This window comes from Phyllostomus hastatus, unplaced genomic scaffold (assembly GCF_019186645.2).
Source record: "Phyllostomus hastatus isolate PE091 unplaced genomic scaffold, TTU_PhHast_1.1 phas_scaffold_39, whole genome shotgun sequence".
Classification (NCBI taxonomy): domain Eukaryota; kingdom Metazoa; phylum Chordata; class Mammalia; order Chiroptera; family Phyllostomidae; genus Phyllostomus; species Phyllostomus hastatus.
The window spans coordinates 22,801,697-22,827,582 of record NW_025334028.1 but is presented as its reverse complement, the minus strand read 5'-3'; the positions used below and the strand labels follow the sequence as shown (position 1 = coordinate 22,827,582).

At 37.3% G+C, this 25,886-nt stretch overlaps 1 protein-coding gene across 2 annotated transcripts in view; it reads left to right on the top strand.

Annotated features, from left to right (window-relative positions):
* Window positions 1–1,476: 1,476 nt before the first annotated feature.
* DNAJB14 (DnaJ heat shock protein family (Hsp40) member B14) overlaps window positions 1,477–25,886 on the top strand; it is a 53,511-nt gene continuing 29,101 nt past the window's right edge. The window contains exons 1-2 of one of the 2 annotated variants that reach the window (XM_045820212.1): window positions 1,477–1,667; window positions 22,279–22,450. In XM_045820212.1, the coding sequence (XP_045676168.1) occupies window positions 1,535–1,667; window positions 22,279–22,450 (305 nt within the window). In that variant the 5' untranslated portion in view covers window positions 1,477–1,534. The remainder of the gene's footprint in view (window positions 1,668–22,278; window positions 22,451–25,886) is intronic. The other variant, XM_045820211.1, reaches the window with a different exon arrangement.

Genomic DNA, 25,886 nt, shown 5'->3' with positions numbered 1-25,886 from the left:
GTTGTGTCTTAAATTTGCTTGATTGTATTAGAAACATCTTTCGAATAGGCATCATCCAGCAATAATAAATTAAGCATATTTCTTATTGAGAAATTAAGTTGAATTCTCTAGATCAATAGGTGGCCCAACTGTAATTTTTTAATATTATGTTATTAGCTACTAAAGATTTTAAAACTTTAGCAGGAACTGGAATGGGGCAAGTTTTATAGGCTAGTTACCATCTCAGTTTGTGTCTTGGTCAAAGTTTCTGTATGTGACAGCACTGCACTGGTAGAGTATTTCTGTGGTGGACTTGGGGAGAGCAGGTGTAGGGAAGCCTTGTATCTACCACCTTCCCAGGCAGAACTTCCAGCTTAGACATGAGATATCAGTGTTTTCTATTGGCTAAGCACAGTTTTTTAAAGTCTCTGAATTAAATTATTAATACTCATTAACATCTTGGTGGGATATTACATTTTCTAGAAGAGATTCAGGATTTCTTTTGGGAAGCTGCTCAGTTTTGGTATGTCCAACAGGCTAACAAACGCTTGAGTGAACATTGTAAACAATGGTTATTCTGTGACTGGATTCAGGGGATTATCTTTACATTTGGTTTCTGGCAAATTGTCTTAATTTTTAATAATTTGGATAATATTCCCAAGCAGTAAGTACCTCCAGCCCCCAGTATTTTACAATGGCACTCACGGAAATGGGTAAGGAAGAAAAGTGAAGTAGTTTACCTCTGATGGCAATGAGTTTCCAGAAAGCTGGTGCCTGCCTTGTTTTGGTCATAAAGGGGTTGGGGTTAAGGCCAGAATAACAGCGAATGATCTGCTTTGAACCTCACTGATATGAGACAATTCATGAATCTGGGTCAGGAAAATGGTGTGCAGCTTTCAAAAGAAGAAAAGCCAAACCAGCCCTAGAGTTAGGGTCTAACCATGCTCTACTGTGTTCGTCAACACCTGTGCCGGAAGCGCTGCCTTACGGAGTGACAGCGCGGTCGTCACCTGACCAAATCCTCCCCGGGCAATGGGCGCTTGGAGGCGGGGCCTCCGGTATCTGGGAATTTTCCTGAAAAACCGCGTCCCTACCTCCCAACCTCCCTACCTCCCAACCGTCGCTCCGGCCGCCTGGAAGGCGGGCTGCGCGAGGCTGTCAGGGGTTACGGAGCGGCCAATGAGGGCGGCGGTCCCAGCCTCGGCGGGACTTCCCCCGGCGCCGCTGGGCAGGTGGCGTCCGCCCGCCCGACCCCTCGGGTCGATCCCCTTTGAACCTTTTGGCGCCCCGCAGAGACCGCTGAGTGGACTCGTACCCCGGGGTTTGGGGGCCTGGAGATGCCGCTCTCTCCTTAGCGGCCCACAGGGCGGGCCGTGAGGAGGCGGAGCCGCGAGCCCGCCAGTCAGCCCAGGCCTCCGCTTACTGGGTCTCTGAGCTCCGCCCGCTCGCCTCCGCACGCCCCAACCCCGGCGAGCCTCGCCTCCTCGGAGGCGGTGGCTTCCGCCCCCTGGTAGCGGCGCTCCCGGAGGAAACGGAAGAAGGCGCAAGCCAAGCCATGGAGGGGAACCGGGATGAGGCAGAGAAATGTGTCGAGATCGCCAGGGAGGCCCTGAACGCCGGTGACCGCGAGAAGGCCCAGCGTTTCCTGCAGAAGGCCGAGAAGCTCTACCCACTGCCCTCGGCCCGCGGTGAGGCCCTCTGTGTCCCTTCTCCGCCTGTCCGGTTCCCAGACCGCCACACAACCCTCCCCACCCCCACCGTCGTCCTTTCGGGAGACGGCAGGACCCCGAATCAAGCCGACCCCTCTGCGGGACACGTCCTGGGCCGGCTGGGCATGGGCTTTGGATGGGCTGCCCGAGACTCCCCATGCACCAGCCTGCCTGCGAGATGCATGTTCTCAGCTGACAGGCGAGCGTTGTTGCTTCCCTCCCTGGTCCGTTTTCGGAGACTGTCCATGGGAGATTTGTGTCCCGTCTTAGCCTTACTAGAGTTGGCTTTATAATTGGGTGTCCGGTTGTGCGGCCCTCTCTCTCCCCCAAATAAGGCTTAGGCTCCTAATGAAGTGAAAGGAACTGGGAACTGTAATCGAGAATGTACAGGTCTCAGGTCCCACCATCTCTGGGGACAGAACATTGTTCCCAAAGCAAACATTTCCTAATACCTGGGATGACGTTTTTACCTGGGAGGGAGTTCGTTCAGCAATGAACAACACAAATTTGGCAAGAATGATAATGATTTGCTAAATAGTATCTGAGTTGATAACACCGTAATTATCGACAAATTAGGCAGATCTTTAAGGAACAGTCCTGGACATCTTTTAGTTGAATTCACCCTGTTCATGTCCTACCTAGGCTTTCAAGTCACGCTCTCTAGACTTGAAAGTAATTATAATGGCCAACACTTACAGAGTGTCAGACCATGTGCCTAGTGTTTTATATGAATTACTTCATTTACCCTTCAGGAAAATCCTGTGTAGAGGTACAGGATTCATTTGAACAGAAATACCCATGTGGAAACAGACTATCTTTTGGATGGGTGGATGGATGGATTGGATGAATAAAAATATCTTAATACAAGGCTACACAGTAATTTAGTAACCAAGTCAGAGCAGTACTTGAGCTTTCCTGCTCCAAAAAGCCTTTAACCATTATACTGCCTTGCTAATAGGGTACTGGTGTACTAGAGATTCAAGGTATTTCCAGGTTAAGAAAAAAATTATTGGTAAGAATGTGGGGTTACCTATTTTATTTTATTGTTTTCTTAATTTATTTCTACATTGTTGAAACTCTTGTGTTCTTTTGTTTTCTTCTATCCCTTCATTACATCACTTTTGAATACTATACCAGAGCGGAAAGGAAAGGGAAGTGAAAGAAAAGAGTTAATAATTTTTTTAAATATGACAGAAAACACTTAAAGTATACTGGTTTAACCATTTTTCATTGTCCAGTTTAGTAATATTAACCATTTTCACATTGTTGTGCAACAGATCTCCAGAATTTTTCATCTTATAGAACTGAAACTCTACCAAGTTAAACAACTTCCCATTTTCTCTAGCCACCAGCCCCTAGCAACCACCATTTTACTTTCTCTTAAAATTTGACCAGATACCTTACCTAAGTGGAATCATATACAGCAATTTCTCACCTAACGTAGTCCATAGTTTCTGCAACTTTAGACAAAATGACATGTAAAGGAACCAGATATGCCATAGGCTAATTAATGTAAACAAAAATTAACTAACTTCCTGTGGCCTCTCATCAACCTTATAACAAAATGAGGTTGAATGAAGCAGTGTTATTCAAGGACCTGTCTTTTTTAACTGGCTTAGTTCACGTGGCATGATGTCCTTGAAGTACACCTGTGCTATAGCATGTAGGATTTCCTTTTTAAAAGCTGCACAATATTCCATTGTGTTTATATACCACATTTTCATTATCCATTCATCCATCAGGAGACATGTAGATTGTTTTTATATTTTGGCTATTGTGAATAATGCTGCTATGAATATGAATATGTAAATATCTATGATTCTGCTTTCAATTCTTTTGGATATATATGTATATATGTGTGTATATCTGTATGTATGTACATATGTATACATACATACACATGCATATGCAGAAATGGAATTGCTGGATTATATTGGTAGTACTATTTTTACTTTTTAGGAAAATTACTATACTGTTTTCCATAACAGTTGTACCATTTTACTACCAACGGTGTGCCAGAGTTCCATTTTTCTCCACCTCTTCACAAACACTTGTTATTTTCTCTTTGCTTGGTTTTCTTGGTTGTTTCTTTTTTGTTTTTTTCATAATAGTCATCCTGACAAGTGTAAAGTGATATCTCATTGTGGGGTTTTGTTTTAATTTGCTTGTTGTCTATTTGTATATCATCTTTGGAGAAATGCCTGTTCAAGTCCTTTGCCCATTTTTTAATTGGATTTTTTTTGTTGTAGGAGTTTTTCATATAATCTGGATATTAATCCCTTATAAGATAGGTGGTTTGCATTTTTTCTCCCATTCTGTGGGTTATTTCATTCTGTAGATTGTGTGCTTTAATGCATAGTTTTTAAGTTTGATGTAGTTCCATTTATCTGTATTTTGCTTTTATTGCCTGTGTTTTTGGTGTTCCATCTAAGAAATTGGTGCCCAGAGTGAAAATTTTTTGAATCTCCTTACTGTATAAATACATGAGTTCATTCAGTCACTAGTCCTAGATGGAGAGTTTGAACATTAAGCAAGTAACCACTTGAGACAGAGTACCACGGCCTTGAAACCTATCTCCTCCACCTACTAATTTACAACCTATATTTGGGCAAGTTAGAGAACCTATCTAACCTTTAGATCTTGCATCTGCAAAATGGGACAATAATGTACTGATTTCATAAGGCTGTGAGGATTAAATGAGTTAATACATGGAAAGAATTCACAGTAAGCACTCAGTTTGGTGTCATTCTTATTTTACAATATGAGGCTCAGAATATTTAACCTTGTAGTCTGGCATTCTGTCATACTAACAACTTGAATCAGTATACTGAAAGGATAGTATAAGAAATTAAAGCACAACACAATTATTGCTCTTAAAGACATGAACATGGGAAAAATTAAGCAATATGAAATAAAAGTAGTACAATGTATTATAAGGCAGCAGAATGTGATTGCCAAATAAAGTGATGACATATAGTTGTGGTATAGTCTGAAAACCATAGTTCAGATGCAGACTTTGCTTCTGACAGCTTTGTAACCAGAGACAAGTTACTTAGCTTCTCTAAGCTTTGTCTAGTTATGTGTAAAATGCAGATTACATCACAGAATTGATGTGAGCATTAGCTGAAATAAAGTTAGGGACAAACATTTAGCACAGTGTATTTTACATTAAATGTTTTCAGATGTTTATTGAATGATGTAAGAATTCAGAGAAGGGAAAAGTTTGAAATATTTTTGTAAGCTCCTGGTGAAATGTTTAGTGTACAAAGAAATTGAAGTTATTGGTTAAAATGAAATTTCATGTGTTTATCCCTAAATTTCACCAATTCTAGACTACTATCAAATTCTTATAACTCAGAGTTTTGACTGTATGCTCCTGTGGATGTGTTTTCATACTAAGATAGCCAAAAGAAAACATTGCATTTTAATCTTCCTATTCTTGTACATGTAGTCAATGGAAGGATACGAAACTAAATTCCAGAATTTTTGTCCGCTTTACATTTTATCTTGCCAGGTGAGTAGTCTGATTAATAAAACACTTTTAAATATTGGCAAGAGGTTTTCTTGTGGAAAAACTCAGATCTTCAAATGGATCTAGGATATTACTTTTTCTGTGTGTTTAGTTGGGAATATTATTTTACAGTTTAGTTGTTACAGTGAACTTCTAAGTGAAGTGAATTTTACAGCTTTCAAATATTTTCATACTATGAGTTTAATTTATGTTTGAGAGGATTGATACACATGAGTAGCTACTACCAAGGAAATACAAATATTCTAGAGAAATAATGTCAGCAGGCAGAAATTAAACTACATTTTAGTTTCTTCAACTATGTTTATTGAATTATTGATATGTTTTGGACTCACAGAAGGATATCATCTCACTGTTTTAGTGCTTTATTGTTGCTATTTTAATACTTTAGTGTTTCATATTAATTGGGGGAACAGTTTGAGATACAATTTTTTTCAGAGAAAAGCATTTTGATTGTTCAAGAATTTCATAGTAATTTGACCAGTTGGAGGTCTTCAGCTTCAAGGCCATTCCGTGTCTGCTTTAATGAATGGATAGCCTATGTATAATTCATAGCATCTATTTGCATAATAACAATTAGTCTTATTTTTATTTTTTCTTTCATGTGAGAAATGTGTGTGTAGATTTTTCTTCCTTTTTTTGCTACATTATTTTAAAACTCAAATCTAATAAAAAATTCAACTTTCTGTCCACTTTTGTCTCACTTAAAATGGTTAAAGTTTTTGAACTGTCATTACACATCTGAAGTATTATCCAACCTATTCCTTTTAGACAATTTTTTTTTTTATTTCTGACTTAATTAAAATTTAGTGACAAATACAAATTATATATTCAGGACAATTATTTTGCTAGCATGAAGTGTTATAAAATGATTTCAACTAATAGCCACATGATTTCAGATATTATAGTTGAAGAAAAAATACTGAAATTTGGTTTTGAACCTTAATTTAGTGGTTGTGTAACCTTGCATGTATAATTACCTTTCTGAGCCTCAATTTTCTCAGCTGTATAATGGGAAGCTAGTTATTCAACAGATATTTACTAAATGCACACATTTTTTAGTCATACAGTTCTGGGAACTAAGGAATCAATGAGCAATAAAGACAACGTCATTGTTCTCTTGGAGCTTACATTTTAGAGGAATGAAATATGAAGTTCCTGCTGGACAGTAATGGCTCAATTCAAGTGCTCTAAGAATGTCATGTGTAATTACTATGGCAAAAGTATTTGGTTAGGGCCTTGGAGTTAACAGTATAATTATCTCCTTTCTGTTATTTTTTTAGTTACCTGTTTGGGCACAAAATAATTGCTTTAAGTTAGCATTAATCCTCCATTTGTATTAAACTATTTCATGTTTAGTTAATATGTTAGTCCTCCCTGCCTTGCTGCTATCATTCTTTGTATTATCTGTGCATATAGCTATCCCTCTCTTAGATTAAAAACACCCTTGCCATTAGGGACCATTTTCATTTCAACTGTCTTGTTAGTCTCATGGTGCCTAACTGTTTTGCATATACTTGTGGCATTTATAAGACTGGATTTTCCAGAACAATACCTGTTTATATAATTTTATTCCCTTCAGGAAAGATGATTTGTTAAACAAAGAAGGATTTATAACTGTAAGGCTTTTCACACTGATTTTTTTTTTTTTTTAATGAAGCTTTTCCGTAATCTGACAAGTGTACAAATGTGTAATACAGGCTCCGGCAGAAGTAACACCTACTTGGATTTGGTTGGTAGGATAATAATATGGTTATAATAATTTATAGTTTTATTTTTAGTTTTTTCTATTTTATTGTTGTTTAAGTACAGTTGTCTCCTTTTTCCACCCACTTCACCCCCTCACCCCAGCCATCCCTACCTCCCTCCCCTGAATACACCCCTCCTTGGTTTTGTCCATGTGTCCTTTATAACTGTTCCTAAAAATCCTTCACCCTTTTCCCCACATGGTCCTCTCCCATCTCCCCTCTGGTTACTGTCCATTTGATCATAATTTCAATGTCACTGGTTATATTTTGCTTGTTTGTTTGTATTATAGATTAGGTTCCACTTAAAGGTGAGATCATATGGTATTTGTCTTTCACTGCCTGGCCTCTTTCACTTAGCATAATGCTCTTGAGTTCCATCCATGCTGGCACAAAGGGTAGGAGCTCCTTTCTTGCTGCTGTGTAGTATTCCATCATGTAAATGTACCGTAGTTTTTTATCTGTTCATTTACTGATGGGCACCTAGGTTGCTTCCAGCTCTTCGCTATTATAAATTGTGCTGCTATGAACATTTGGGTACATAGGTTCTTTTGGATTGGTGTTTCAGGGTTCTTAGGATATAGTCCTAGCAGTGGAATTACTGGGCCAAAAGGCAGTTTCATTTTTACTTTTCTGAGGAAATTCCATACTGTTTTACATAGAGGCTGCACCGGTCTGCAGTCCCACCAACAGTGCACTAGGATCCCCTTTTCTCCACAACCTCTCCAACACTTGTTGTTTGTTGCTTTGTTTATGATGGCCATTCTGACCAGTGTGAAGTGGTATCTCATTGTGGTTTTAATTTGCATCTCTGTGATGGCTAGCAGTACTGAGCATCTTTTCATAGGTCTTTGGACCCTCTCTATGTCCTCCTTGGAGAAGTGTCTGTTCAAATCTTTTGCCCATTTTTTAATTGAGTGTTTTGTCTTCCTGGAGTAAAGTCATGTGAGTTCTGTATGTATTTTGGAGATTAAACCCTTGTCTGAGGTATTGGCAAATATGTTTTCCCTTACAGTTGGTTCTCTTTTTACTTGACTACTGTTTTCTTTAGCCATGCAGAAGCTTTTTATTTTGATGAGATCCCATTTGTTTATTCTTTCCTTTATGTCCCTTGCTCTAGGGGACATACTGGTGAAAATATTGCTGCATGGAATATCTGAGCTTTTCCTGCCTGTGTTCTCCTGGAAGACTTTTATAGTGTGAGGACTTATATTTAAGTCTTTTAGCCACCTTGAATTTATTTTTGTGTATGGAGTAAGCTGGTGATCAAGTTTCTTTTTTTTTGCATATAGCTGTCTAGTTCTCCCAACACCATTTGTTGAAGAGGCTGTTTTTACTCCATTTTATGTTGCTGCCCCCTTTGTCAAATATTAATTGACCATAGAGACTTGAGTTTATTTCTAGGCTCTCTGTTCTGTTGCATTGGTCTATGTGTCTGTTCTTATGCCACTACCAGGCTGTTTTGATTACAGTGGCCTTGTAATACAGTTTGGTATCAGATATTGTGATCCCTCCTACTTTGTTCTTCTTTCTCAAAATTGCTGCAGCTATTTGGGGTCATTTGTGGTTCCATATAAATTTTTGAAGTGTTTGTTCTATATCTGTGAAATATTCTATTAGCACTTTAATAGGTATTGCATTGAATCTATAAATTGCTTTGGGTAATATGGAAATTTTGATGATGTTAATTCTTCCAATCCATAAACACAGTATATGCTTCCATTTGTTTGTGTCTTCCTTAATTTCTTTCTTCAGTGTTGTGTAGTTTTCTGACTACAGGTCTTTTACCTTCTTTGTTAGGGTTATTCCTAGGTATTTTCTTTTTCTTGTTGCTATATCAAATGGGATTTTTTTCCTGATTTCTGTTTCTGATATTTTGTTGTTGGTGTACAAAAATGCCTTTCGTTTCTGAATATTGACTTTGTATCCCACTGTTTGCCCAAATTCACTTATTAGGTCGAGCATTTTTTTGGTGGATTCTATAGGATTTTCTGTGTACACTGTCATGTCATCTGCAAACAGTGACAGTTTTATTTCCTCTTTTCCGATTTGGGTGCCTTTTATTTCTTTTTCCTGTCTCAGTGCTGTGGCTAGGACTACCGGTACTACATTGAATAGAAGTGGTGAAAGTGGACAACCTTGTCTTGTTCCTGATCTTAGTGGGAAAGCTTTTAGTTTTTGCCCATTGAGTATGATGTTGGCTCTCGGTCTCTTGTGCATGGCCTTTATTATGTTGAGGAATGCTCCCTCTATTCCCACTTTGCTGAGTGTTTTAATTATAAATGGATGTTATACTTTATCAAATGCTTTTTTTGCATGTATTGATATGATTGTGTGATTTTTGTCTTTTCTTTTGTTTGTGTGATGTATTACATATATTGATTTGCAAATATTGTACCATTCTTGCATCCCTGGGATGAATCCCACTTGATCATGTTGTATGATCTTTTTAATGTATTGCTGGATGTGATTTGCCAATATTTTGTTGAGGATTTTAGCATCTACCATATTTTTAGGACTATGAGACACACCAGACCATAAGACGTGCCTAGGTTTTAGAGGAGGAAAATAGAAAAAAAAATTTTGAAGCAAAAAATGTGGTAAAATATTTAATAATGTAAATAACATAGGCTGCCACCCCCCCCCCCCCCCCAGACACACACACACAGTGAGCCAGGTAAGCTACATTCGGACTCTAAAACATATCCCCATTTCCTCCCAAATTTGGGGTGGGGTGTCTCAGAGTCTGAAAAATATGGTATGTTCATCAGCAATATTGGCCTGACATTTTCTTTCTTTGTTATGTCTTTATCTGGTTTTGGGATTAGGATGATGCTGGCTTCATAAAAAGAGTTTGGGAGTCTTCCGTCATGTTGACTTTTTGGAGTAGTCTGTGAAGGATAGGGGATAGCTTTTCCTTAAATGCTTTGTAAAATTCTCCCGTGAAAACAGTCCGGTCCAGGGCTTTTGTGTGCTAGTAGTTTTTTGTTAACTGCTTCAATTTTGTTAGCTTTTATTGGTCTGTTCAGGCTTTCTGCTGCTTGGTTCAGTTTTGGAACATTATATTTTCCTAGAAATTTGTCCATTTCACCCAGGTTTTCAAATTTCTTGGCATATAGTTGTTCCTAGTAATTTCTTACAATCCTTTGTATTTCTGTGGTATCAGTTGTAATCTTTCCTCTTTCATTTCTGGTTTTGTTTATTTGTGTTCTCTCTCCTTTTTTCTTGATGAATATGATTAAAGGCTTGTCAATTTTGTTTATCTTTTCAAAGAACCAGCTCCTGGATTTATCGATCCTTTGAATTGGGTTTTTAGTCTCTATGTCATTTAATTCTGCTCTGATCTTGGTTATCTCCTTCCTTCTACTTGCTCTGAGCTGTCTTTGTTGTTGTTCCTCCAGTTCTTGTAGGTGTAGGGTTAGGTTGTTTATTTGAAATGTTTCAATCTTTTTTAGGTAGGGTTGTATTGCTATGCACTTCCCTCTCACAACTGCCTTGGCTGTGTCCCATAGGTTTTGCACTGTTATGTGTTCATCTTGTTTCCAGAAACTTTTTGATTTCTTCCTTGATGTCATTATTATTCCATTCCTTGTTTAATAGCGTGCTATTCAGTCTCCATGAGTTTGAATATTTTTGAATTGTTTCCTTGAGGTTGGTTTCTAATTCAAGCCCTTGTGGTCTACGAAAATGCTTGATATGATTTCAATTTTCTTGAATTTGTTGAGGCTTGTTTTGTGTCCTGTTGTGTGATCTATCTTTGAAAATGTCCATGTACATTGGTAACACTGTGTATTTTGCTTCTTTGGGATGAAAGGCTCTTTATATATCAGTTAAATACATTTGATCTAGGACATTGTTCAGTGCCACAATATTTTTCTTGATATTTTGTTTGGAAGATCTATCCATTTTTGACAGTGGGGTGTTAAAAACCCCTACTGTAATTGTGTTGCTGTCAATATCTTTCTTGAAGTCCTCCAAGATTTTCCTTATGTATTTGGGTGCTCCTATGTTAGGTGCGTTTGTTTATGTTTATGTCTTCTTGATGGAATCTTCCCTTGAGTATTATGAAGTGTCCTTCTGGGTCTCTTTTATGGCCCTTGTTTTGAAGTCTATTTTGTCTGATACGGGTATTGCTCCCCCAGCTTTTCTTTCCTGTCCATTTGCTTGGAATATTTTTTCCAACCCTTTACTTTCAGTCTGTGTAGGTCTTTTGTACTGAGGTGGGTCTCTTGCAGGGAGCATATGTGTGGGTCATGTTTCCTTATCCATTCAGCTATTCTATATCTTTTGAATGGAACATTTAATCCATTAACATTTAAGGTTATTATTCATAGGTATTTGTTCACTTTTCCCCCCTTTGTACCTGTGTTCTCTCTTTCACTGCTTTTCCTTTCTCTTGGTAATAGTAGTCCGTTTAGTAAATCTGGTAGGGCTGGTTTGGTGGGGATGTAGTCTTTCAGCCTTTTTTTTTGTTTGGGAAAATCCTTATTTTACCTTTCATTTTAATTGAGAGCCTCTCTGGGTAATCTTGGGTGCAGGTCTTTGTTTTTCATCATGTGGAATATCTTTTGCCATTCTCTCCTATATTGGAGTGTTTCTGTTGAGAAATCAGCTGTTAACCTTATTGGAGCCCCTTTTTATGGTACTTCTTGTTTCTCCCTTGCTGCTTTTCAGATTCTCTCTTTGTCTTTAATACTTGGCATTTTAATTGTGCTATGTCTTGGAATTGGCTTTTTTGAGGGCATCTTAGTTGGGATTCTCCTTGCTTCTTGAACTTAAATGATTTTTCCCTCTCCAGGTTCAGAAAGTTTTCTGTCATTTTTTTTCAAACAAGATTTCTATCCCTTGTTCCTTTTCCTTCTGGTATTCCTATGATTCTAATGTTGTTGCATTTCATATTATCTTGGAATTCCCTTAAGCTATTTTCATATTTTTTTAGTCTTTTTTTCATGCAGCTGTTCTACTTGGGTGTTTCTTTCCACCTTGTCTTCCAGCTTACTAATTTGGTCCTCTGCTTCGTCCAGCCTGCTTTTAATTCCTTGTAGTGCATTTTTTATTTCCAAAATTTTATTGTTCATTTCTTCCTGGTTTTTGCTTATAGTTTCTATTTCCTTTTTCATATTGTTATAGTTCTCACTCAGTTCCTTGTAGTTGTCTGTGAGTTTCTTGAGCATCTTTATAAACATTATTTTGAATTCTATATCTGATAGTTTGCTTACCTCCATTTCATTTAGCTCTTTTATTGGGGAGTCTTTCATTCCTTTAAATTGCAGGTTTTTTCTTTGTCTCCATATTACGTGACTTTTTGTTTCTGCACATCCCGATGTTTCGCTTTGCTAGCTATCTTTGTAGGGTGAACTTCTATGGTAGGAATTCTGTGTGATTCAGTAGTATGGTCTCTGATCTCCTTGTCTGGATGCTTTGAGGTTTGCCCTTTCCTCTGTTTGTGTGGGCTCTCTTGTACTTGGGTTTTCACATTTTGGTGATTCCTTTGTTGGTGGGTTCTCTCCTCCATTGGGTATATTGATGTTCGCAGCTCCCACCTGTTCTTATATGGGATCAGTGGCAGGGGTTAGGCAAAATGGATTAAGACAGTGGGAGAGTATTCTATGAGATTTAAAGTACCAGCAAGTAGAGAAGAGATAGGAGATTCTTTGGATAAGTATAGCGTTAACCATGATATTTCACCCAACTAGCCATTTTTTATAAAAGGTGAAAGAGAGATAAGACTCTTGTTAAAGCAGAGGAGGATTATGAGCTGAATCCAGAAAACAGAGCATTTGTGCAAGGTTAGATGATGAGATATAGTGGGAATAAAGGATAGAAAGTAGGCATAGTGTGTGAGAGAATAGAGTTAACCACAACAATAATAATACTCAGGAATAAAGTGAACTGGGCTAAAATCAGAGAGGGGTGCTGTGTAGTATTTACCATTGTATGGAACAGCAGTCATTTACAATAGCATTAGAACAACAATAATATGACAAGAAATACATACTTTGGATAACAAGAATAGAAAGTAGACAGTTAAGAGTAGTGTGTTATTGGAGCACAAGTAAAGTGAAAAAAGGAAAATTAAAATATAATATGATGACTTCCAGCCAAGATGGAGGCATAGGTAGACACACAGCGCCTCCTTCCACAACCAAAAGAAGGACAACAACAATTTAAAAACAAAACAACAACCAGAACTGACAGAAAATCGAACTGTATGGAAGTCTGACAACCAAGGAGTTAAAGACATACTCATCCAGACCGGTAGGAGGGGTGGAGACTGGCAGCTGGGTGGAGAGGACTTGAGGCAAGGCAGTGGCTGTTGGAGCAGGCAGTCCCACATTTTGCACACAGATAAGCTGAGAGGAACAACTGGGGAGTGGGATGGACTGTGCAACCTAGGGCCCCAGCGAGGGGAAATAAAACCTCAAACCACTGATTGAAAACACCTATGGGTGTTGAGGTGCCAGGATAAAACTCCCAGCCTCACAGGAGAGTTTGGTGGAGAGACTCACAGGATCCTAGAATGTACACAAACCCACCCACATGGGAATCAGCACCAGAAGGGTCCAATTTGCTTGGGGGAAGCAACTGAAATCCGGCAGAGAGCAGAGCAAGCACCATTGTTCCCTCTCAGACCCCTCCCCACATACAGCATCACAATGCTGCGACATGGGTTGCCCCACCTTGGTGAACACCTAAGGCTCTGCCCCTCACTACATAACAGGCAGGCAAGACAAAAAAAAATAGCCTAAATGAAAGAACAGATCAAAGCTCCAGAAAAAATACAACTAAGCGATGAAGAGATAGCCAACCTATCAGATGCACAGTTCAAAACACTGGTAATCAGGTGCTCACAGAATTGGTTGAATTTGGTTGCAAATTAAATGAAAAAATGAAGGCTACGCTAAGTGAAATAAAGGAAAATGTACAGGGAACCAATAGTGATGGGAAGGAAACTGGGACTCAAACCAATGGTGTGGACCAGAAGAAAGAAAGAAACATCCAACCAGAAAAGAATGAAGAAACAACTCAAAAAGATGGGGACAGGCTTATGAACCTCCAGGACATCTTTAAATATTCCAACATCTGAATTATAGGGGTGCCAGAAGGAGAAGAGGAAGAGCAACAAATTGAAAACCTGTTTGAACAAATAATAAAGGAAAACTTCCCCAACCTGGCAAAGGAAATAGACTTTCAGGAAGTCCTGGAAGCTCAGAGAGTCCCAAAGAAGTTGGACCCAAGTAGGAACACACCAAGGCACATCGTAATTACATTACCCAACATAAAAATTAAGCAAAGAATCCTAGAAACAGCAAGAGAAAAGGAGACAGTTATCTACAAATGAGTTCCCATAAGACTGTCAGCTGACTTCTCCAAAGAGACCTTACAGGCCAGAAGGGGCTGGAAAGAAGTATTCCAAGTCATGAAAGGCAAGGACCTACATCCAAGATTGCTCTCTCCAGCAAAGCTTTCATTTAGAATGGAAGGGCAGATAAACTACTTCTCAGATAAGGTCAGGTTAAAGGAGTTCATCATCACCAAGCCCTTATTATATGAAGTGTTAAAGGGACTTAGCTAAGAAAAAGAAGATAGAAGGGACATTATTCGTGCCAGATCCTATATGTAAAGGTGTCACTGTAGCAAAAATTTGAAAAGAGTGTACTGGTAAATATCCAACAGTGAGAATTGATAAATAAGTTGCATTGCATTCATGTACTCTGTACCTGTTAAAAAAGATGATGTGTCTCAGTAATTTTCCATCCATTGACCCCCTCACTCTGCTCCATTGGCTCTAAATCCCCAACTGTCTTTGCTGAATTCTGAGTTGAGCATTATTTCTCTCTCTCCCCCCTATTACAACAGTCCCAAATAAGGTCTTCATAAAAAAGGATCATGTGAACCTATATTTATTACTGTAAAATGACATACACAGTGTGTTATGAACTAAATAAAGGCAGGCTACAAACATAGTGTAGATTATTCTAATTTTGTTTAACAATATCTAAGCTGCTAGAGCACTAGCTAACTAGAGTAACTATAAATATCCATAATGAGTGTGTGATTTGTTTTATAAGTATATTTTGTTGATAATGCTATTACAGCTGTCCCAATTTTTTCTCCCCTGTATCCCCCTCCACCCTGCACCATCCCACAGTCCAGCATTCCCCCACGCCCCCACTCTTAGTTCATGTCCATGGTCATACATGTACATTCTTTGGCTTCTCCATTTCCTATACCATTCTTAACTTCCCCCTGCCTATTTTGTGCTTATCAATTATGCTTTTTATTTCCTGTATTGTTTCCCCTATTCCCCCCTCCCTGCTGATAACCCTCCATGTGATCTCCATTTCTGTGCTTCTGTTCCTGTTCTAGTTGTTTGCTTAGTTTTTGTTTTTGTTTTTAGGTTCAGTTGTTGATAGTTGTGAGTTTGTTGTCATTTTACTATTCATAGTTTTGATCATTTTCTTTTTCTTAGATAAGTCTTTGACATTTCATATAATAAGGTCTTGGTAATGATGAACTCCTTCAGCTCGACTTATCTGGAAAGCACTTTATCTGCCCTTCCATTCTAAATGAAAACTTTGCTGGATAGAGTAATCTTGGATGTAGGTCCTTGCCTTTCATGACTTGGAATACTTCTTTCCAGCCCCTTCTTGCCTTCAGGGTTACTTCTGAGAAATCAACTGATAGTCTTGTTATGGGAACTTCTTTGTAGATAACTGTCTCCTTTTCTCTTGCTGCTTTTAATATTCTCCCCTCATCTTTAATCTTAGGTAACTTAATTATTATGTGACTTGGTGTGTTTCTTCTTGGATCCAACTCCTTTGAAACTCTGAGCTGCCTGGACTTGCATGTCTAGTTCCTGTGCCAGATTGGGGAAGTTTTCCTTCATTATTTGTTCAAATAAGTTTTCAATTTCTTGCTGTCTTGCTTTTCATCTTCTCCTTCTGGAACCCCTATATTTCAGATATTGGAACATTTATAGTTGTCCCAGAGGTTCCTAAGCCTCTCTTCATTTTTTTGAATTCTTGATTCTTCATTCTGTTCTGCTTGGATGTTTATTTCTTCCTTTTGTTCCAAATTGTTGCTTTGAGTCCTGGTTTAGTTCCTGTCACTGTTGGTTCCCTGAACATTTTGCTTTATTTCACTATGGGTATCCTTCATTTGTTCTTTCATTTTGCAACCAAACTCAATCATTTCTGGAACATCCTGATTACCAGTGTTTTACACTCTGCATTTGATAGAATGGCTATCTCCTCCTCGCTTAGTTCTTTTTCTGGAGCTTTGATCTGTTCTTTAATTTAGCCATATTTCTTTGTCTTGGTGCACCTGTTATGTTGTAAGGTCGGAGCCTTAGCTATTTGCCAGGGCGGGGCAACCCAGGTCTCTGCTTTGTGGCACTGTCTGTGGGAAAGGGGTCAGAGGAAACAATGCCGCTTTCTAGCTTGCTGGGCACTTGGTCTACTTTCCATCACTTCTCTGGCTTCCCACAAGCTGAGTGTGCCCTTTCAGGTGCTGGTTGTCAGGTGGGTGAGCTTATGTATGTTCTAGGACCACCTGGGTCTCTCCATGGACTCTTCTTTGACACTGGGAATTTCTTCCGCTACTACAACCCGCACAGGTTTACAGCCAGAGTTTTTAAGGCTTTATTTCCCCACACTGGAACCCTGGGTTGGGCAGTTTGTCTCGCTCCCCAGTTGTTCCTCCCGGCTTGTCTGCACTCAAATGTGGGACCCCTGGTCCTCCAGCTGCTGCTTTGCGGCTCATCCTCTCCACCCAGCTACCCATCTCCGCCCCTCTTACCAGTCTGGACGAATGTTTCTTTTTTAACTCCTTTGTTGTCAGACTTCCATGCAGGTTGATTTTCTGGCAGTTTTGGTTGTTTTTTATTTTTAAAATGGTTGTTATCCTTTTTTTGGTTCTGTGAGGAAGTGAAGTGTTTGTATCTACGCCTCCATTTATTTCTTGTGTGGGAATTATACATGATTTTTTTTTACCATGTTACGTTTTCTTTTTTAAATTAGATGAGCAACACTACTTTTGTAATCACACAAATAAAAGCTATTTCTAGATTTGTGAAGAAGAGGGGGAAAATCTATTTGTTTTTCAAATCATGTGTTCTTATTTTAGACTCTGCTAATGATGGCCATTATATATAATAGATGTGTGGCAGAACCTTATAAAATAAAAACAGACCTGTTTCTTCACTTCTGGATTATCCACATAAACATTTTTAATATTATATTTACTGTATTTTGTCATGTATAATGTGCACTTTTTTAGCCTAAATTTTTGAGGGAAAGAGAAGGATGAGCATTATATATGGGTGGTACTAATTCTGTGTCTCTATAAATGTTCTTAATTCCTTTACTGAGTTTTAAAAATAATAAATTTTATTTACTTATTTTAAAGTATAACTCTAGAAGCAATAATGATATCTGTATGCAAAATAATACCCTAGAACACAATAATCAGTTTTGTTTCAATCAATCAATAATTGAATTAAAAAATTAAAAGGGAAGATTTTTTTCTTGAACATTTGGACCAAAAACTTGGGTGAACATTGTACATGGCAAAATATGGTACTTTTCACTGCTTCTTAAAAGTGCAGAGTATGTTAAAACCCCAGGTAAAGCAGTATGTCTGGAAAGTGAATGGAGGAAAATGAGGCTGGATAGTTTTCAACCCAAAAATAAATGTAATCTGGTTCATAATTACTGTATCTGCCCAACTAATGTTTGTAATACTGTATATTATTTTAAATGAGAACTCATGTGATAGCTAAGACTTAATAAACAGGAAAATCCAGTCTGTTTTAAATTCTGGCAATACTTGAACTGAATCATACTGCCTTCTCAGACATTGGTTCCAGTGACTGCCAATACAGAAAATTTTGCTGATTCCATTTGTGAGATGACAAAACTGGATATTGAGACCCAGAGGTAATGGAGCCTGTGCACATTTTAACTCTTTGGAACCAGTGTTTGGTGTGAGCACATGTACATACATAGTCATTGTTAAGCAGGACCCTTGTATATGGAATTTTAGAAAATATTTCAGTATCATAATACCTGTTAAAAATCTAAAACAACTATATAATACTGCTTTAGTGCAATATTCAGCATATAGGTATTAAAATGGAAGATGTCCAGAAAAACACTGGGAGAACATGTTTGTGCTGAAAATGAAAGGGGGCATACTGATAACTTCTAACTAGCATACATGGGGACATTGTGGCCACCTATAAATACTAACCACTTTCATTTCTGGCTCTACAATTTTTAAAAATAATTTATTAATTAGCTAAAATATTTCTATGAAGAGACACTTCCCCTTCACCTATCTTAGAGTTACACAGTGGTGCAATTCATATAGGAAAGGTTGAATAAGTTCTTCATTGCTTTGATCAGTTTTCAAGAAAAGGAGTTGGTTCCTTTCTCCAAAAGTAGTGGGACTCCCTATTAGGTTACTCAGGCAGTCTTGTAGACAGTCTGCTTTTTGGTATAACATTGTTTCATGCTCCTTTTGTACATTTCCTGTACTAGACCTGAAATCAAGCATATTGCCAATAAGAGCTGGAGTTTCTTTTAGTGGAAAATGGTATTTTAGCATTACAGTCTGGCATTAAGGGTGCTGTGGATACCAGATTATTCATTTTTTCTGACCTTTTTAGTGTACAGAAACAATTCCTTCCATAGTAGTAATTGTTTCTCAAGGCCATAGTAAATAGTAGATATGACATGATTGTTTATTTGCTTTATGCCACATCATATACATAAAAGTTTCAGAGTAATGTTACCAACACTACCCACTAATATAATTATTGAAAACAGTTCAATTGTCTTTGCATATATTCTCCATTTCCCTCCCCGTTTTAATATATTTTTAAATTTTGTGATAATTTCAAACTTAGAGAAAAGTCACAGAATAATGCAAACTTACCATGTATATTTTCTCAGCCTTCCATTTGGATAAAAGTTTGCCACAATTGCTTTATTGTGCCCTCCCTCCCTATATCCTGTGCCTTCCTCCCCCAACCCTACCACCAAACATACATGCAATATGTTATTGTATTTCTTCCTGAACTAATTAAGAGTAACTTGTAGGCATGATGTCCCATTACCCTTAAATAACTCATGTATGTTTTCTAAGACAAGGGTATTCTCCTAACATAACCACAATATAGCCATCAAATCATGAAGTTAATACATGTACCTCATTCAAATTCTGCCAGTTTTTCCCATTGTATCTTTGATAGCAAAAACAATTCAAGTTGCACTTATGGACATATTTTATTCTCCAGATACAGCTTTTCTTTTCTTTACTTTGGCATTCTTGATAAATACAGGCAACTCATTTTATTCACTTTCCCTCAATTTGGGTTTGACATTTCCACATAGAAATTTTGGGCAGAAATACCATAGAAGTGATGTTTTCTTAGTGTAACATATTAGGAGACACATTATATTGATTTGGTCCTTATATGTGAGGTTAACTTTGATCACTTGATAAAGTTGGTGATGCCAAGTTTCTCCACTCTAAAAACTTACTTATTTTTTACTTCATAATTAATAAATATTTTGTGGGAGAATACTTGGAGACTATGTAAATGTTCTGTTCCATAACATACTTTCACCAACTCCTTTTAGCATTCATTGATGATATTTTCATGGTTAAATTTCTGATAGTGGTCAAATGGCAGTTTTTCTTAAAGATTTTATTTATGTATTTTTAGAGAGGGGAAGGGAGGGAAGAGAACTATCAATGTGTACGTGCCTTTGGAATGTCCCTTAGGGGGACCTGGCCCACAACTCTGACTGAGAATCAAATCAGTGACCCTTTGGTTCACAGGCCAGCACTCAACCCACTGAGCCACTCCAGCCAGGGCTCAAATGGTAATTTTCTAATTCTATTATTCATTCTACAATTTATTAGCTGGCATTCAACTTACTCAATTTATTAGTATGGATTTAAGGATTCCTATTTAATCTATTACTATAATTTATTTTGAGGTTCAATTTTTCTCAGATTTAGTCAGCAGGAGCCCTCTGTCTTTTTGACATGTCCTCATCATTTTTCAAGCATCTCTACTTTATGGCACAAAAATTTTTTCAAGCCCAGTTTTTGTTTTTTACTCTGGGAATCAGTTGTTCCTCTAAGGAGCCCTGATTCTTTTTCGTAGACAGTGGTACTTGGGAACAGATATAAACACTAGATAAACTCATTGCAACAGGAATGTCATTGCCCCTAGGCCTTTTCAGGAGACAGAGCTAGGAAAATATATGTATGTATGAATGCATGTATGTCTGTGTATGTATATCTGTGTGTTATATGTGTTTGTATGTGGGACTGTACACATCTATAGTAATTTAATCTATGTTCATTTTAATATCTGTATGAAAGTCACAAACCTCTCTTTAAAGTCTACCACAAAGTTCATTCTAGCCTTGTACATTTTCATATTTATAATTCTATTCTCTGACAGTGAGAAATGTTTCTCCTATTATCTTCAGTTTACCCAATCAATTCCCCCTGTACATAATGAGTTCCTCCTTAACCCCATTGGTGCAGGCTGTATCAAACTCAGCCTTATTTTTGGTTGTTACTGCTTCCTTGGTCTCAATAAGCTTCCAGGCCTAAGCTGCCAAAAGGAAGAGAAGAGAAGAGAAGGCCAATATATATATATATATATATTTTTTCAAGTAAAAAGAAAGACTGAGTAAGCTCACTATTTAAAAAAAATATTTCAACCTATTTAGAATGTCAGAACATATTACTTACTGTATACTCTCTTTTTAAATCATCATTCATCCTAATCTCTAGGTCACTAGACATTTAATGTTCCCTATCAGTCCTTGTGTATATCTAAATACTTTGGATTCCTGAAGCTTGTTGTCTAGCAGATTTCTAGGAAGGGCCTATGGGAACTATGCTCAGTAAGTTCTGGAATATTAAAAACAGTTGATCTGTGGTCTTAATGCTTAAAGTTAGATGGATATGAAATCCTTGGCTCCAGTTTTCCTTCTTTGGCTATCTAAGTATGTTATTCCATTGTTTTGTACAAGTATTTACTATTGATGATCAAAGTCTGATGACAATGTATTTTTCTTTCCCTTATAAGTCATTTTATCTTTTTGCATAGAAGCCCAGTTAATTTTATTAGATTATAGTTTGATGTTCATTAATCTGGATCAATATTCTTAAGGTTTTTTTCCCCCATTAGGACTCCTAGTGTATGCATGTTGGATCATCTTTAACTATTTTTAATATTTGCCATTTTCTTTCTAATTTTTCGTCTTTATCATTTAAAATATTTTGACTTTCTATATGTTTTCTTTGACATAGACAACATCTGTTGTGTTTATTAACTCCTTGTTTCTTCTAATTTAATAATTCTTAATTGATTTTTTATTTCTTATAGACAGATAATTTTGGGGGTTGTTCTAATATTATGTTATTACTTTGTATAATGTGTAATTTCTTAAAGTTTTTTCAGTGTGGCTTAAAGTAGTAGGTTATATTGTTTACCTGTTTTGTCAGCAAGTCTTCGTGGTTTGTATTCATTTTCTTCAGAGATTTATTCCTATTCTCTTTTTCCTTATAATTACTTTGTATCATATTTCACTTCTCTCATTTTCTTTCATGCATTTTTATGTGTAGTTAACCTTTCTAAATACACAGAGAGACTCTTCTTCATTTTTTGTGTAATGGTTGAAAATACAGGCTCTGGTAGAAGTAACGCCATTCAACGTGGTTGGTAGGGTATGTGAATGTCTCACACAAGATGAACAGCAATGTGAACATTTCACTAAAATGTCATATGGTATGCTTGAGTGTGATATGGTTATGTTACAGAATTACATGCTTATGATTTTTTAATAAAAGATTTGGTACAGATTACCAGCTCATAAAAAAAGGGGCATTGTTTGTGCTGGACCCTGTATATCACCTTGCTAAATAAGATCTCACTCCTTTCTCTTTCCCCATTTATCTGGAGTTTCTCTTTCCTTTTTTTCTATTGCCCCTGACCTCTTCAGTTTGGGTACTGTTCCTGGTAGTTTCTCCTTGATGTGGCTTTGTTCTGGAAGAGAGCTGTGACTGATTAGTTTTGAGAGTCTGCCCGTAAGAGTTTATTATGAATCCACTTGCTATTGTAGCAAGCAAAACCCATTCCTTTTTATCACTTTTATCAATTTTGCCTGTTGTGCTATATAAAGAGTCCCTATTGGTAATTTTGGAGTTCTTTTGTTCTTCTCAAGACCATGTTTATGTACCTTGATGTGAACAGGCATAGTATACTTTCTGTATCTTTCTACAGCACTATTGGAAATAATTATGAAAAATGGAAGCACGGCTGGAAATAGCCCTCATTGCCGAAAACCATCAGGTAATGCTGATCAAAGGAAGCCTAACTCCACAAAGGACACCTCAGCTGGCAGTGGTGATGGTGGAAAAGGATACACCAAAGATCAAGTAGATGGAGTTCTCAGGTAGGAATAAATATGACTTACTTCTCAATGACATTTGCTGCTAATGTAATTTTTAAATGGCATGGTACCTAAAAAAGTGTTTGAATTATAGTTCAGTAGAAGAAAGACATCAAGGAATTGAACTCTGGTTGTGTTATGCTTTATATTCTTTATAAAATCAGACTGTAAAATACCATCTCTATGGAAGGTTTCATCTTTATTTTTTTGAGTACTTCTGGATGATTATTTTTGAGGAAAATTATTTCAATTTTTTGACATAGTGTAGTATTTAGATAAAATATTGAAAGAGAATAGAAAGAGAATGAAAGAGAACATATATGTATATATAGTCTTTCCAGAAGGTATCCAGCCATGTACTATGAAAAATAGAGTCATTTTGAAGAAGATAAAAGAAACATTATACATAGGACAGTGACGCCTCAGTCCCATAAAAAGTAGGAACCTTGGGACCTCACATATTCTTCCAGTCACCATTAGCCGTCCCATCGTATTTTTCTAAATCTCATCGACAGTCTGAAATCTCTTCCCTTTTAAAGGTGATTTTCATTTTGGGAAAAGTCAGAAGTCACAGGGCACCAAATCTGGGCTATAGGGGGGCTGAGGCACCTGGGTGATTTATGTTTCGCCTAAAAACTCTGCACGAGATGTGATGCATGAGCCGGTGCATTGTTGTGATGAAGCTGCCAATCACCAGTTGCCCATAGCTGCGGCCTTCTGAATCATCCAAATAGTTTCTGTGGAAGAATGTTCAAGCCTGATACAAAATTTGACACAGATTTGTTGCTCTACTCACTCAGTCATTTTGAATGTGATGGCCACACAGGACATATGCTCACTTAATGGCATCTACTGCCTACACTGACTAGTACAGTGAGGTCATCATTGTTCACATATATGCATTCCAGTCTGCTTTCCTTGGCTGCCAGATTACATCTATGTCACACAAACCATTCTTGTTATATTAACAATGGCTAGGCTTTTTCTGGAGAGACCTCATTATACATGAAAGCAGAAGAATTTTATGTGAGACAAAAATTGAGGGCAATAGTAATAGCATTTTTAATTTCCTACTTAATTAATGAAGGATAGTTTTTTTCTGTTTATATTCATTACTGTGTATATAGAGATACTAATATCAATGTACTCTTTTAATTTTTAAAAAATTTTTATTGAATTTATGGGGACAATATTGGTTATAATTATATAGGTTTCAGGTGTACAATTCTGTAATGCTTTATCTGCATATTGTATTGTGCATTCATCACCAAAGTCAAGTCTTCTGTCACCATTTATTTCCCTTTTACCCTCTTCTACTTCTTCCATCCCCTTTTCCTTCTGTTCCTGCTGGTAATCACCTTACTATTGTCAGTGTCTGTGAGGGTTTTTTTTTTTCCGTTTTGCTTAATCCTTTTTTTATACAGCCCCCCAACACTCTATTTTTTTTTTTTTTTTTTGCCCTGACTATTCTGTCTCAGTGTTCTAGTTTTACCTCATGGTGCACTTCCACTTAAAGCAGAAGAATTAGGTAGAATTAAAAATTATGAACTAGGTTTTAGGCATTTGACCTTACTAATTTTATAATTAAGAAAAAAAGTTCTCCATGACCAAGTGGGATTCATTCCAGGGATGCAAGGATGGTACAATGTTAGCAAATCAGTAAATGTAATACATCACATAAACAAAAACAAAGACAAAAACCACATGATCATATCAATAGATGCAGAAAAAGCATTTGATAAAGTACTGCACTCATTTATGATAAAAACACTAGGCAAAGTGGGAATAGAGGGAGCATTCCTCAACATAATAAAGTCCATATATGAGAGACCTACAGCCAACATCATACTCAATGGGTAAAAACTAAAATCATTTCCACTAAGATCAGGAACAAGATAAGACTGTCCACTTTCACCAATTCCATTCAATATAGTACTGGAAGTTTTAGCCACAGCGATCAGACAAGAAAAAGAAATAAAAGGCATCCAAATCAGAAAGGAGGAAACAAAACTGTCACTGTTTGCAGATGACATGATAGTGTACATAGAAAATCCTATAGACTCCACCAAAAAACTGCTTGACCTAATAAATGAATTTAGCAAAACAGCAGGATGCAAAATCAATATCCAGAAATAAAAGGCGTTTGTGTACACCAACAATGAAACAGCAGAAGCAGAAATCAAGAAAAAAATCCCATTTGAAACAGCAAAAAGAAAAATAAAATACCTAGGAATAAACCTAACCAAAGAGGTAAAAGACCTGTATTTAGAAAACTACATAACACTGAGGGAAGAAATCAAGGAAGACACAAACAAATGGAAACATATACCATGTTCATGGATTGGAAGAATATCATCAAAATGTCCATCCTACCCAAAGCAATTTACACATTCAATGCAATACCTATTAAAGTACCAATGCCTTATTTCATAGACATAGAACAAACACTTCAAAAATTTATATGGAACCATAAATGACCCCGAATAGCTGCTGCAACTTTGAGAAAGAAGAACAAAGTAGGAGGGATCAAAATACCTGACACTAAACTATACTACAAGGCCAAGGTAATCAAAACAGCCTGGTACTGGCATAAAAACAGGCACATGGACCAATGGAACAGAACAGAGAGCCCAGAAATAAACCCAAGCCTCTACGGTCAATTAATATTTGACAAAGGAGGCAGCAACATAAAATGGAGTAAAAATAGCCTCTTTAACAAATGGTGTTGGGAGAACTGGACAGCTACATGCAAAAAAATGAAACTCAAGCACCAACTTACACCTTATAGAAAAATAAATTCAAGGTGGATAAAAGACTTAAATATAAAACGTGACACCATTAAAGTCCTAGAGGAGAACGTAGGTAGGAAAATCTCACATATTTCATGCAGAAACTTTTTTACTGACATGTCCCCTAGAGCAAGGGACATAAAGGAAAGAATAAACAAATGGGACCTCATCAAAATAAAAAGCTTCTGCACAGCTAAAGAAAACAGTATCAAAATAAAAAGAGAACCAACAGTATGGAAAAACATATTTGCCAATGATACCTCAGACAAGGGTTTAATCTCCAAAATATATAAAGAACTTACATGACTCCACTCTAAGAAGACAAATAACCCAATTAAAAAATGGGCAAAGGACTTGAACAGACACTTCTCCAAGGAGGACATAGAGAGGGTCCAAAGACATATGAAGAGATGCTCAGTATCACTAGCTATCAGAGAGATGCAAATTAAAACCACAATGAGATACCACTTCACACCAGTCAGAATGGCCATCATAAACAAAGCAACAAACAACAAGTGTTGGAGAGGTTGTGGAGAAAAGGGAACCCTAGTGCACTGTTGGTGGGACTGCATACTGGTACAACCACTATGGAAAGCAGTATGGAACTTCCTGAGAAAACTAAAAATGGATCTGCCTTTTGACCAAGCAAT